Consider the following 12,903-nt stretch of genomic DNA (forward strand, 5'->3'; position numbering starts at 1 on the left):
GGGCTGAAGGGACTCCCCCCCCACCATGCATGAATTTGTGCACCAGGCCTCTAGTCATAAAATAAAATAAGTTAATATCTATTCAGTTTCTCAAGGAAACATCAGCGGCGGGAGAATGGAGCAGGAGCATGAGTCAATGCACACCTCAAAGTCTGTAAAATTCTGTCTCTCCCAGTCAACATTTCCCACCCGGATGGTGGCCCTGCTCAGCGCCTTCAGTGTCACCTCCAGCTTCGCGTCTGCTCTCATGTCATGTTGGTTTTGTGTGACAGAGAAAAACTCAGAGCTGAGCCAGTGGAACTGCTTTCTTCCTCCAGCTCCCCTCCTCTCCTAGGAGCCCAGTGCTAGCATCACTCCGGAAGTGGAGGCGACACCTCAGCAGGAGCACCTGTGTCCCCTCTGTGTGTGCGTGGGGGGTGGGGAGGGTCCTCTATCATGCACTCACCACATAGGTCTCACCTAACTCAGCTCCCAGACTGTGAACTGAGGACAGGGACCAGGTCTTCCCCTGAACAGAACCCAGACCTTTGGACACACATTCTACAAAAGAGCCCATCTTACTAGTAGGTCCGACCTGACGGTTGGTATAATTGTTGTTCCTTATGCTAATGCTGGAGTGGGAGGGGCCAGGAAAGGAAGAGATTTGAGGGGGAGGGAATATCAAGGTAGGACACTTACTGGAAGCCAAACACAGGGCTAGGCATTTACATCATTATATTCTTAAGTTCTGACCTCTCCATAAGGCAGGCAATGTACCCATTTTACAATGAAGAAACTGAAGCTCACCAAGATTGAATCATTTAAGATCACATCAAAGCTTGGATTCCGTCTGACTCCAAAAAACTGCATCCTTTCCAGATGCTGTGACAGTGTGATTTGATTTCACTTTGTAACCCAATGGCTTATTTGTTGAACAAATAAATGGGATAAACAGTCCATTTTAATTAGGAAATTAGGTCAATAAATATATTTTCCTGAGACTCACTTTCAGGCCAAAATTCTCATATTTCCTGCTTCTCAAAGCTTATTTTCATCTACGTTATCAAGAGAATGTGCTGGTGTATCTGTCTGTAGTTGGACATGTGTGTGTCACATGTGCCGTGTTTTACAGGGTTTGGAGGGCCTGGTGCTGGCCGTCCAGGCTGAGGGAGACCTGAACCCCACCTCCCGCCCTGCCTTTCCCTCCAAAGGCTTCGGCCTCGGCCTTCCCCGTGGGAGGTCCTGTCTGGGGACGTTGTTCACAGGTTGGGCCTCCTCCCCTCCCCTTTCGGAGGTTTTGAGAACTGGTGACTTCCCCTGCTGTCAGCTGGCAAGGCTCTGGGCAGTGACTAGCTTCCCCCAGTAACCGTCAATGGGAGACGGATTTGATTGGTTCAGAAGCATCCTCTTAACCAATAAAGTGTCAATACGTTGAATTCTACTTTCTTTCCCCCACAAGCCCTGGACAATGAGATGCTGGTTTTGTCACTTACTGTCAATCTTGTGTTTTAGAAAACAAAATGCTGTAATACTATATGGAGATTGAGAAATGGGGCTGAGATGGGGTGGGTGTGGAATGAGTGGCCCGTCCCACAGCACCCCCAGAAACTGGCTCCCCACCCCCCACAGAGGGAGTGGCTGGACAACTCCCAGACTCCTCTGCTCGAACCACAGAGGCAGAGACGCCCAGGGGCAGGAAGAGCGTAAGGAACGGCCCGGTTATTGCTTCAACCTCAAGCACAGGACCACTCGCCTCCGTAGTGCGTGTCTGAACGCGCATGGCCTTCTCCCCGCACAGGCCCTCCCTGCTCAGCAGCCCCGTCTTCCTCTCCAGCGCATCCTGTCCCCTTTCCCTCTGACCCCATGCTTGTCTCGCCGCCTCTGGGCCTCCTGCTATCCCTGTTGGCCTCCAGCTCGGCCCAGGAAGGCAATGTCCGGAGCCTGGGGAGATGGGCTCGCTTGGCTCTTGCAGGCAAGCAAGCACTGACCCCCCTAGCAAGACGGAGCTGGACCCTGACTTCAGGGTACGAGGCTGAGCCCACAGTCTGGGTCTGGGAAGGGAGGTGGGGTGAGCCCTCTGGGAGGGCCAGGCCTTGCTGGGACTAAGGGCCAGCTGCCCATTGCGTCTCCTCTCTCCTCCCACCGATCACAGAGGGAGCAGGGCTCGGGCCCTTTCTGGGAAAAACTTCTTTGTGCCAGTCAGAGCCCTACTTCCTGGTGAAGTCACACAGGATGGTGATTTCCAAAGAGTGGACAGCCCTGCGTAGTAAGGGCCGTCAGGGTTCCCGGTGCTGACGTCAGGGTTCCCGGTGTTCAGGGCCGGGCCTGACTCACCCCCCGCCCCCCCTCCCCCGGGGCCCAGCGAGCTGGCTCCTCTGCACGCTCCTCACCACCCAGCTCTCTGAACGGCTCCTGGCTCCTCCTTGTGGAGCTTAATCCTCAGCCTCCCGGAAGCAGTGAGCGCCTCAGCCAGGGCTCAGGTCTGGGGGCTGGCGGGTGGTCTAGCCTCGCTAACTGGATGGAACAGCTGAGGTCACACTGGCCTTGGCCCACCGCAGGGAAGGGGCCAAGCCCAGCAGTGCGATCCCGTGTCCTGGAAGGAAGAGGGGGCGTGGCGCTGTTCCCATGGGGACACGAAGGCGGCCTAAAGCACAGGCACTGAGGACAGCCTGGGACACACCTGGGTCAGCCCCGTCCCGCCCCGCCCCGGGGAGCGCAGCACACACAGCCCCCCACCCCCCACAGCCCGCCAGCGCCAGCTCCCCAGCTGCTGTGGCCTTACCTCTGCCACCCCCACCTCAGGGCCTCCTCCCACCTCCACATCGAGTCCCTGCCCCCTCCCTAGCAGTGCTGCAACTGCCACGCAAGATGCCAATTTCTTGCAGGGTCCACCCTAACCCTTTCCCAACCCGTTCCTGCCACGACACACACAGGAGCGCAAGTCGCCTGCTCAGAAGCACCCTCTGCCCTTGGAGGGAGTGTGGCCTCAGGCCTCCTGCCTGCCTCCCACCAAACCGCCTTCCATTCTTCAATTCCATGCTGGCCTGACGTCTTCCAAGCGGCTGGGCTGACACTGGCCGATTCGGGGACCCTGTCTCATTAGTCATCACGGTAACCTCTCGCCGGGGTACAGCCTTCGCTTTGGGAAAGCTGCAACACGGGTTCCTAGAGCCCCCGCGGGACCCGTGTAATGAGCTCCCTCGCACACACGAGCAACCGGAGGCTCAGCGTCGGGAGTTCCCGACTCTAACCTGATGAACCTCTCCCCAAAGCCGCAGCCCCCGCAGCCCCCAACGAGCCCCGCTGCTGAGGGCTTGTTTTTGTCCAAGTCGCTGTTCTTGGGATCTTTGCACCTTCACGTAGTTACTTATTGTGCTGGGAACCAAGTGTTTATTTTCTCATGTGATGGGAGCCTGCAGAGATGGGGGACAGGCGCTCAGAACCAGGACAGGGTTCCGCCAAGCAGAGGCCCTGAGCGAGGCTCGTTGCCACCTTCCAGTGCCTGGCAGGCCCCATGGGCGGGCGGAGACAGGCAGGTGAGTCGCAGCGTTCCCTGAGCAGATGCCGGTTGTTTATGTTGCTCCCGCCCCGCCACAGCCCTCCAGGAGGGATTGCCGTTGGCAACTGGGAAGCGGATGTCAGCGATTGGAGCCAGGGTGCAGCCCACTCCCAAGGGGGCACATAAATAACAGAATTCCGTTTACATTTAAACCATGGCGACCCGACTCCCGGGGACCTGCCGCCCTGCGTCCTCCTTCCCAGAAAAGAGCTCTCGGGAGAGGAAGGCAGGGCAGGCTGCACCTCACGCGCAGACACGCGCACATCTTCACACACGCGCACATCTTCACACACACACACACACACACACAGGCACGTACATCTTCACACACACGTGTACATCTTCACACACACACACACACACATGCAAACACACAGGACACAGGGCTCACCACCCCACCCCAGATTTGCTGGCCAGAGTGAGGCCACGAGGGGCAGAGGTCAGTTTCCCCAGAGCCCCTTCCCTGGTGCTAATAAGTGAATAAATACTAAATAAATACAACAGGGCCACCCTGCCGCCTCCGCCTCCTATGACCAGCAGGGCAGAGGGCAGTTTAGATCGGGACTGTCTCCCAGCCCTTGCACCCAGGTGGCTGCCTCCAGGGCAGGAGCAGGCAGGGCCGGCCTGCGCATCCTTGTTGGGGGGTGCGCCCTCCCCACTGTGTCCAGCACGAGGCTCCTTCGAAGCCCCTTCTCCCAGCTCAGTCTGGCGGCGCCAGGGCGCCGGGACGGTGAGGCTATTTCTTGCCGGTCCAGGGGCGCCTCCGAAGCACCTCCAGGATCTGCGCCTTTCGGTGCAGCCAGTCCCGGGGAGCAGGCTGCGGCGGAGGGGCCGGCAGGGGCACGAAGAAACTGTACCGGACGCGGGCATTCTGGGGGTCACCAGCCACCAGGACCTGCAGCATTAAGGGCTGGGCCAGGGGCCCGTGGCCGGCCAGCGTCTCGGCGGCTGCTGTGGCCCCGCTGTAGCGCAGGCTGACGGCCCCCGGCAGCACCACGTCGGTGGAGGAGGGTGTTAGTGTGTATTCACCATTGAGGGCATAGGAGCCATTGGGGAGTCTCAGGGCCAGGTAGAGGCTCCGCACACCTGGGGGCTCCTGCTGCCGCACCAGGAGGTGGGTGGCCCCCGCTGGTATAGTGACCACACTGTTGTAGCCGTACCTGTGTGGAAGGAGCAAAGGTGAGCTCAGCATCTTCCTGAACCCCTCAGCCTTCTCAGCTTTGTGTGTGTGTGCATCTCTGTGTGCCTGACGTGTGTGTGCATGTGTGAGAGCACATGTGTTAACACTTGCATCTATGTGCATATGCACACATGTGTGTACATGCAAGTGTGATGTGTGCCTCTGTATGAGTGTTCATGTGTGCACGTGCATGTGTTGAGTGTGGGTGTACATGAGTGTGTGTGTGTGTGTGTGTGTGTGTGTGTAGAGGGCTGTCTTCTTAGGCATATGGGCAGTATCCAGCCTGGATCCCAGTACCTGCCAACGTGCCTCCACCCTCTGACCTCTGGACTGTCCACCGACTGTCCCCTCGCTGAGGGGCCCTTCGAAGCCTGACCTCCTTGGTGCCTGTTCAGTTCCTACTGTCCCCCCAGGAGGGAGGCCGCCTCCTGGGGAGCCTGTTGAGCAGGTGGGACACTGCTACCTGCTTGCTCATCCATCTCCCTCACTAGACTCTCAGAGGAGAGACAGTGCTGAGCTCCCCTCTTACCCCAGGCCCTGAGGAGTGTCCAGGAAGGTGGAAGGAGGAAATAAATAGTGGATGAACCTGAACTTCCTGAAGGAGCCAGACTGCTTGCTGCAGCCAGAACCGTCCCCGCCGCACACCATGCATTTGTCAAATTTCTTTTTGGAGCCAATGACGCGGTCACAGCCGGCATGGATGCAGCGGCCTTGAACACAGACCGAGGTGCTGTCTGGGGAGCAGGGGGTCCCGTCTACCACCTGAGGAGAAGAAAAGGAGGGATGCAAAGGGTCCTTCCCACATCCAGAGGGGCTGGTAACCAAACGAGACCCACATCCCATGAGAGAGGGGCTGTGGATGGAGGGGGAAGGGGCCCAGAATGACCCCTTCAGAGCACCTCTCTGCATCAGGCTCTGCGCTCAGTGCTTTATAAACATACCTACCTGAGGGTTCTGGAGCTGGAACACTGAGGCTCAAGATTAGGAACTTGCCCAAAGGCTGCGTGCTGGCAGCCGGTGGAGAACCACGATGGGAAATGCAGGACTAAGTCCCAACACCAAGCCCTAAACCTTGAGGGCACCGTCCCAGACAGCCGCTAGAGGGCAGCCAGCCTGTAGGAATTCTCCCCGCGCAGGGCAGAGCGCACTCTGGGGGTCGCTTCCTTCGGCCCTCGGCCTCCAGCCCGCAGCCCTATCTCCGAGGAGTGCAGGGCACCACTGTCTCCCGGAGGCCTGGCCGCCCAAGAGCTGACGCAGCACTACTGGGATTTGGCGGAGGAGCCCATGGGAAAGGGTCAGAGCCTTGCCCCAAAGGCCACATACTGGCCTTCTTTCTATCCGGAGCAGGGGAACAGGAGGAGGGGAGGAGCCAAGGGAGAGGGCAGGCTACACTGCCGATGGGCCCCTTGTCCAGAGCTGGGGTTTGTTTTCCAAATACCATGAACAGATAGGCCCCAGGGAGCCTGGCTGCTGGCCTGGCCGTGGGACAGCCGCAGGGGGACTGCGCCTTCAGGAGGCAGAGGGAGGTGGGAGTGTGAGCACGGACAGGGCCGCGATGGCTCACCCGCGGCTCCAGCACATAGTAGTAGCCCAGGGCCCGCGCCTGGCAGGTGAGCTTGCACTGGTCACGGGCAGCCACACCCGCGTAGCGAGGGACCCAGTCCATGGGCCCTGGGAAGCTCTTGAAGAGGTCGGGGCGGTGGTTGTAGGCAGCACACTGCTCTTCACGGAAGGTCAGTGCTGTCGGGGTGACAGGCACAGTCAGGGCCTTGCCCCTCATCCCCCAGCAGCCGCTGCACCTGGCCCCTCAGCTCCCCCAGCTGGCACCTCTCCGCCCCGGGGAGGGGCGGGCAGGTCCTGAGGGGTAAACACTGCCCTCCCCTGCAGGGACATCAGCACTTCCTTGGTTCCCAAAACTCTCCCGCCCCCACCTGGCCCTTCGGGTCCTCACCTGAGCCCGAGGGGCAGTCCTGGGAGCTGCAGGAGCGGAAGCGGGTGCGGCGGCCCTCGCAGTACTTGCCGCCGTTCCGGGGGACGGGCTGCGTGCAGTCCCGGGAGGAGAACTGGACGCCGCCCCCGCAGCTCCGAGAGCAGCCGCCCCAGGACCCCCAGGGACCCCAGCCACCGGCCTGTGGGACCTGCAGCCGCACAGAAGAGAAGGGTGGTAACTGTGCTCCCTCCTGGGCACCAGGCCACCCCTGCCCCAGGCCTCTGCCCCCTGCCTGCTGCCTCACCTTGAAGTCCTGGAGTTGGTCCACATGGAGGCAGCGGCCACCCATGCAGGCCTGTGCGGGCCCACACGGGGTGCCGTCGGCCCAGGGCGAGTGCTTGGTCTGGCACATGGCGTGACCATTGAGATGGCCAGAGCACCAGAGGGCAGCACAGGGCGGCGGCAGCTGCGGACAGTGGTGTGAGTCAGGCCCGAAGGTCAGCTGGCACTGGCGGTCAGCGTCATAGTCTTTGCCAGGGAAAGTCACAGGCAGGTGCAGGGGAGCCTCCGGCTTGTCTAAGAGACAGTGCCCTGGGAGGGCAGGACCCAGCTCAGAAGTGGGCTCAGGCCCTCGAGATGGCCACCGAGGACTTGGGCTCCTGGGCCCAAGGCTCTGGGACCCACATCCCAGGCGTGCACGAAGCTGTAAATAGCTGGCTGCTTCCTGCGTGAGGAGCGCCGGCTCACTGCTTGTCCAACCACCTCATTCCATCCCGGCCAACAACACCTACGAGCAGTTGCCATCACCAGGCCTGTCTCACAGGTCAGCACAGAGGCAACGTGCCTTTCAGCACACATCCCACATCTGGAGAGCAGACCAGGACACGACCAGCCACACCGCCTGCCTCCCCGACCAGCCACAGAGCCGCTGAGTCTGCGTCCCACCAACAGCCCTGCCCACGGACGCCCACCCTGCTGGGCTTGCACAGCTCAGTGACCAGGCAGCTGCCTTCACTGCAGCTCATCCCAGTGTTGGACAGCTCTGGCCCTTAGAAGGCCAGTCTAATTCTATTGAAAATGTGCCACCCCTGGCAGCATCTCTCTCCCCATCCCATGCTGCAGGGGGAGTCCACTCAGCCCACGCGGAAGGAGGCAGAAGAGCACAGTGGGTGCAGGGCTGCATCGCGCCAGGGAACAGGCGGGACGGCTGCCTACCGTAGCCATTGTCCAGGAAGTCCGTGATGAAGCGGGCGCTGCAGGGGGACCAGGGCTCCTCAGGATCCACGTGAGCCATCACGGGAGCCATGACATGGCGGGAGGTGCTCCCAGGCCCGTTCAGGCCCACACATGGCTTTGAGTTGTCATGGAGCATGTTGAAGACATGGCCTGTGAGAGCAGAGGCCCTGCTGGAGTCAGGGGTCCCCTCCCTGGCAGCCTCACAAAGGTGGCTGCAGCTGTGGATGGTCCTGCCCGGCCCCAACCCCCTCTGATGCTCTGAGGGCTGCTCAGTATATAGCCCCCCCAGAGCTCTGCTTCCCCTTCCCCCCAAAATATGCTCAGGGTCCTTCCTTACCTACTTTCCCTTGTAGCCAACATTCCCAACCCTTTACCCACCATTCCATCCCCAGCTCTCCTGAATAATACCTCTTTCAATACTGTGCTATCTCCCCATACACATGCACACACTCACTCACACCCCCCACACATGCCTGTCTTATGCCACACACACACATTCACATACTCACTCACACAGTAATAGGTTTTCACATACACTACACACTCACACACATGCATACACTCTCACACACATACACACTCTCACATGCATGCACACACTCACAACATATGCATACACTCACACACATGCATATACTCACACACACATGCATACACACACACAGTTACAGTGGCTTCCACATGCTAGCTCACTTAATAGAAAACCTAAGTGTGTGTCTATACCCAGAGAGAAGGAGGATGGCCCTGGACCTAGGCCCGGAGGGAGGAAGAAACACCTTGACCCCATCTGCACGCTGGTGAGCTCAGTGTCCCCGCGCCTCACCCCTGCCGCCTCTCACGCATCCCAGACACCACAGTCCCCCCACCCCGTACCCAGTTCGTGAGCGGCAGTGAAGGCCGACTGGAGCCCGTCGTCCTCCACGATAGCGCAGCTCCGAGCCGGGTCACACACGGTCCCCACGTCGGCCATGCCCAGGGTGTCACAGGTGGAGACCCCACACAGGTCCTGTGGAGGTCGCAGAAGATGCATGAGGACTCGGCACGGAGTCCCCTGGGCTGCCACCCAGACTACGGGGCTCGGGCAGGCGCCGTTCACATGGTGCCGACGGGCCTACCTGACGGGTAAACAGAATGGCTGTGTCAAAGTGATCCGGGTCCGAGTCCTCGGGGGTGTTGAGCCCTCGCTGCCAAGCACAGAAGTGGTGCAGGGTCTGGGCGGCACTGGGCCCCACTGGGGGCCCTTCCTGGCCCGGCCCCAGAACCACCAGCCGCGTCACCACCAGGCTGACGGGGTTGCGGATGCTTGGGTGCTTGAAGGCCTTGGCCGCGGCGGCCATGACCGTGAGCAGGTAGCGCTTCAGCCCTGCACCGTGAAACGCTGCCATCGTGTCGTCCGCCACCACCAGGGTCTCCACAAATCTACTCAGGGAAGCAAAGCGCTGGGAGAGAGAGGAGAGGAGGGCCTCAAATAGCCGCCCAGCCACAGGCCCGACCACTTTCCTTCCAGCGCTTCTTGGTCTGGAACTGGGCAGAGCAGGCTGGTCCCACACACCACACCCACCAGGTTCCCGGGCTGGCTGGGTCCCTCCCCCAGCCCCAAATCCCAGAGCTTTTGTGCGAACTCTGAGAAATCAGCTGTTGGTTCAGAGATGGAGAGGAGGGGGCGCCAGGGCTGCCTGGTCCCCAGTGGTGAAAAGCAGCTGGGACTGCTTCTGGGAGGGGCTTTGGGCGTCCCCAGGCCTGACTGTGGCCAGGCCTGCAGTGCTGGGCTGCAACGTGTCTGCCCTGTGTGGTTGGAGGAACAATTCAGTCAGCAGCCGGGGCTGGGGCCAGATCTCAGCGTGGCGGGTGTGGAGGGAGCGTCTGGACTGGATTAAAGCTGGAGAGGGGAGGAGGAGGGAGGAAGGGGAGCCTGGAGTGGGAAGGAGGGGAGGAGGGAGCCTCGCAGCCTTGCAGTCAGGCCAGTGTGGGAAGGGGACTGGCCAGGACGCGGTGTGGGGTGCCTCTCCTCCGTCCACTCCTGCCCTAGTTTGCAGTTTGCCAGGACAATGTGGAAGGCAGTATAGGAAGCCAGAAGCCAATCGCTTGGGCCTCAACTCTCACTCCTTTAGCTTGTGTGGTGGTGGTGGTGGTGGTGGGGATTTGGGGCACAGGAAAGAGTCAAGGCCAAGAGACTGAGGAGAGACTCCCACCTGGGCCGGAGCAGCAGGGTGCCAGGCCGGGCTGGGTGGGGAGAGGGGGGTCATTCCCAGCACAGAGCCTCCCACTCACCTCTTGGGACCCTGCTGGGATCAAGGTGAGGGCAGGGAGCAGCCAGCACCTGCCCGAGAAGGCTCATGGGAGAAGAAAAGCAGGCCACACGAGGGAAGAAGCAGAATGACCAGAAGTGGAAGTGGGCGGGGTGAGGGGACACGGGTCAGGGGGCAGGTAAGGCAGGAGGGGCTGCAGGGCTCTGGGTGGCCTACCTTGGCTCTTCGGGGGCTGGGCTTGGGGTTCCTGGGAGGCGCCTTGACGCTGCACATGGGGCCCTGGCCGCTGGCAGGGCTCTTCCGGCGTAGGACGTGAGCCTCAGGCCCCCCAGCAGAATTAGGGACGCCTCCCTCCAGGGGCTGGATGTGGAGTTCGGTCCCCCGATACTGCAGCACCCCTAACAGAGCTCCCTCGTCCCAGTGCAGAGATGCCACCGACTCCGGATCTCCGTTGATGGTGCCGGTGAGGAACGTGCCCGGCTCCGCCCCACCCAGCAGCTCCGGCGCCGGGCCCAGGTACTGCACCGTCAGCCCTTCCACCCGCACGCCCGGGTCTTGCTCCAGCTCTAACAGCAGCATCTCCCCAAAGGCGGGCAAGCGGTACCACAGCCTGGCCGGGGCGCCCACGCCAGGCAGGACGCTGCCGTTGAGCTTCTCTGGAAACACGATCTCCTCCTCCCGGGGGAGGGGGCTGGCTGGCCTGGCTGAGGGCAGGAGGGAGGCCAGCAGCAGCAGGAGCAGGGTGGGGAGCAGACGGGAGGGGGCTCCCCACAGCCAGCAGCCGGCCCAGCCCCTCTTGGGGTGCGGGTCCGTCGGGGACATGGCGGGTGCTGGAGCTGTAAGGACTGACGCCGGCGGCCCGCTCCCTTCACGCCCAGCCTGTGGAAAGCTCCCCTTGGCAGCCGTGGCTCGGCCAGCGCCAGGGTCAGAGGCAGCGTTTCAGGGGCTGGGGGCCTCAGGCGAGGTGGAGAGAGCGTGGCCCTTGGCTTGAGCAGGGTGCCTCGTGGCCAGTCCTGCAAACCCTCTCCTGGGAACTGCCTCTCCCGGCCTCTGGCTGCCCAGACCCTGCTTCCCGCGTGCCTGGGTCTGTCTCTCTCCTGCCCTCTCTCCTGGTCTCTGTGCCTCTGGGTCTCCCTGGGGTTCCTAGCAGACTCTCCCCGCCAGCTCTTTTAAGTCTCCCAGTCTCTGTGATTGGCTGAGCTGTAAGCCATTCAGCCAGCAGCTCTGATGGTGGGACTCAGATGGTGTCTCATTCTTTCCCAAAAACCCTAGTTTTTGTTTTCCTTTAAAGAAAAATGGGACTTGCCCAGGGGAGGGGGATCCCTAGCAGCCGGATGGGGGATGGGTCACAGGCCCTGGGCCAGCTGATGACATCGTCTTTCCCCAAACCCAACAGCCAGCTCTCAGCTGTCTCTTCCCTATTTGGTGGACAGAGCCCCAAGGGGCTAGGAAGTCAGGGCAAGGCCTGGCTGACGCACAGAAAGGGCCTAGGTCCCAGGGGGTCTGGCTCCCTTTTCTCAGGGTCCCCCAGCTGCCCTCTGCCCCTAGAGCCGGTTTCCAGGGCTGAGCAGCCTGAGTGAACTGCCCAGAAAGAGGGTGGGAAACAGGGAAGGAAGCATCAAGAGGTGAGCAAAGAGAGGAGGCGGCTGACACTGTGAGGCAGGACCCAGCGGCTGGAGTGCAGAAGGCACACAGCCATCAGGGAATTCACTGCCCAGAGGTAGGATGAGTCTGCTTAGCATGGGCACGTGGAGGGGAGAGGGCAAGGCAGGAAGGCTACCACTTTTCCTTTTATAGAAGGAGGACCCAGGGCGCCACCTCCTCTTCTCTGACGTCCCTTCTCTCCTGCAGGCTCTCCCTTCCGGAGTTACCACTTCCCACCCCCTCCAAGGCCATTCCCCTCAGGCTCCCCCTCCCCACTTCCTGACTCCCCATTCCCTGGCCTGGCTCCCAGTAGCTTCCCCCAGGCTTTTGGCCTCACTCCTACCCACTCCCAACTGCCCTCAACTCTCCCCAGCCCCCAGGCAGCCACCCAGCGTGGGAGAGACTGGCCGGCCCATCGCCTGGCTCCCTCTCCTGGCCCCACCTTGCCCAGCACCCAGTGGGTCCTGGGACAGCCAGTCATCTTTTATTTTGTTTGTTCATCCTCACCGAGAATATTTTTTCCATTGATTTTTAATTTTATTTATTTATTTTTAATATATTTTTATTGATTTCAGAGAGGAAGGAAGAGGGAGAGAGAGAGAAACATCCATGATGAGAGAATCATGGATCAAGCCCACAACCCGGGCATGTGCCTTTGACCGGAATCGAACCTGGGACCTTTCAGTTCGCAGGCCACGCTCTATCCCCTGAGCCAAATCGGCGAGGGTTCCATTGACTTTTTAGAGTGGAAGGGATGAGGAGAGACGAAACATCGATGTGAGAGACAGATCCACTGTGGCCTCCCACAGGAATCAAACCCGGGACCCTTCAGTCCATTGAGCCAACCCGGCTAGGGCTTTTATTTTTTAAAGTTTTTTAAAAAATATATGTTTCTATTGATTTCAGAGAGAAAAGGAGAGGGAGAGGAACATCCATGATGAGAATCATCTACGCTATGGGCTGGCTGCCTCCTGCAACCCCGACCCCACCTGGGTCCCCGGCTGATGCTCAGCCTGAGCTCGGCCCGCAACGTCCCGGCACCTTCCCTTCCGGTTCCTGCGGGGCCGCTGTGCGTTTACCGGAGCCGGGGCCGCAGGAGCCGGGCTGGGCGGAGAACCCGCGGGCT

General features: G+C 60.5%; 2 protein-coding genes across 2 annotated transcripts in view; one reads left to right on the plus strand and one right to left on the minus strand.

Annotated features, from left to right (window-relative positions):
- Positions 1-3,349: 3,349 nt before the first annotated feature.
- Positions 3,350-11,173, minus strand: ADAMTS4 (ADAM metallopeptidase with thrombospondin type 1 motif 4). The gene is made up of 9 exons (XM_006103268.3): positions 10,350-11,173; positions 9,000-9,323; positions 8,758-8,890; positions 7,864-8,034; positions 6,953-7,239; positions 6,670-6,856; positions 6,283-6,458; positions 5,305-5,480; positions 3,350-4,698 (listed from the first exon to the last, which is right to left on the minus strand). Exons 1-9 carry the CDS (start codon positions 10,953-10,955, stop codon positions 4,275-4,277), a joined length of 2,484 nt encoding a protein of 827 aa, XP_006103330.1. The 5' UTR covers positions 10,956-11,173; the 3' UTR covers positions 3,350-4,274.
- Positions 10,954-12,903, plus strand: part of NDUFS2 (NADH:ubiquinone oxidoreductase core subunit S2) — an 11,782-nt gene continuing 9,832 nt past the window's right edge. Inside the window, exon 1 of the mRNA XM_023744594.1 lies at positions 10,954-10,960. Coding sequence (XP_023600362.1) covers positions 10,954-10,960 — 7 coding nt within the window. The remainder of the gene's footprint in view (positions 10,961-12,903) is intronic.

Source organism: Myotis lucifugus, unplaced genomic scaffold (genome assembly GCF_000147115.1).
Source record: "Myotis lucifugus unplaced genomic scaffold, Myoluc2.0 scaffold_478, whole genome shotgun sequence".
Lineage (NCBI taxonomy): Eukaryota > Metazoa > Chordata > Mammalia > Chiroptera > Vespertilionidae > Myotis > Myotis lucifugus.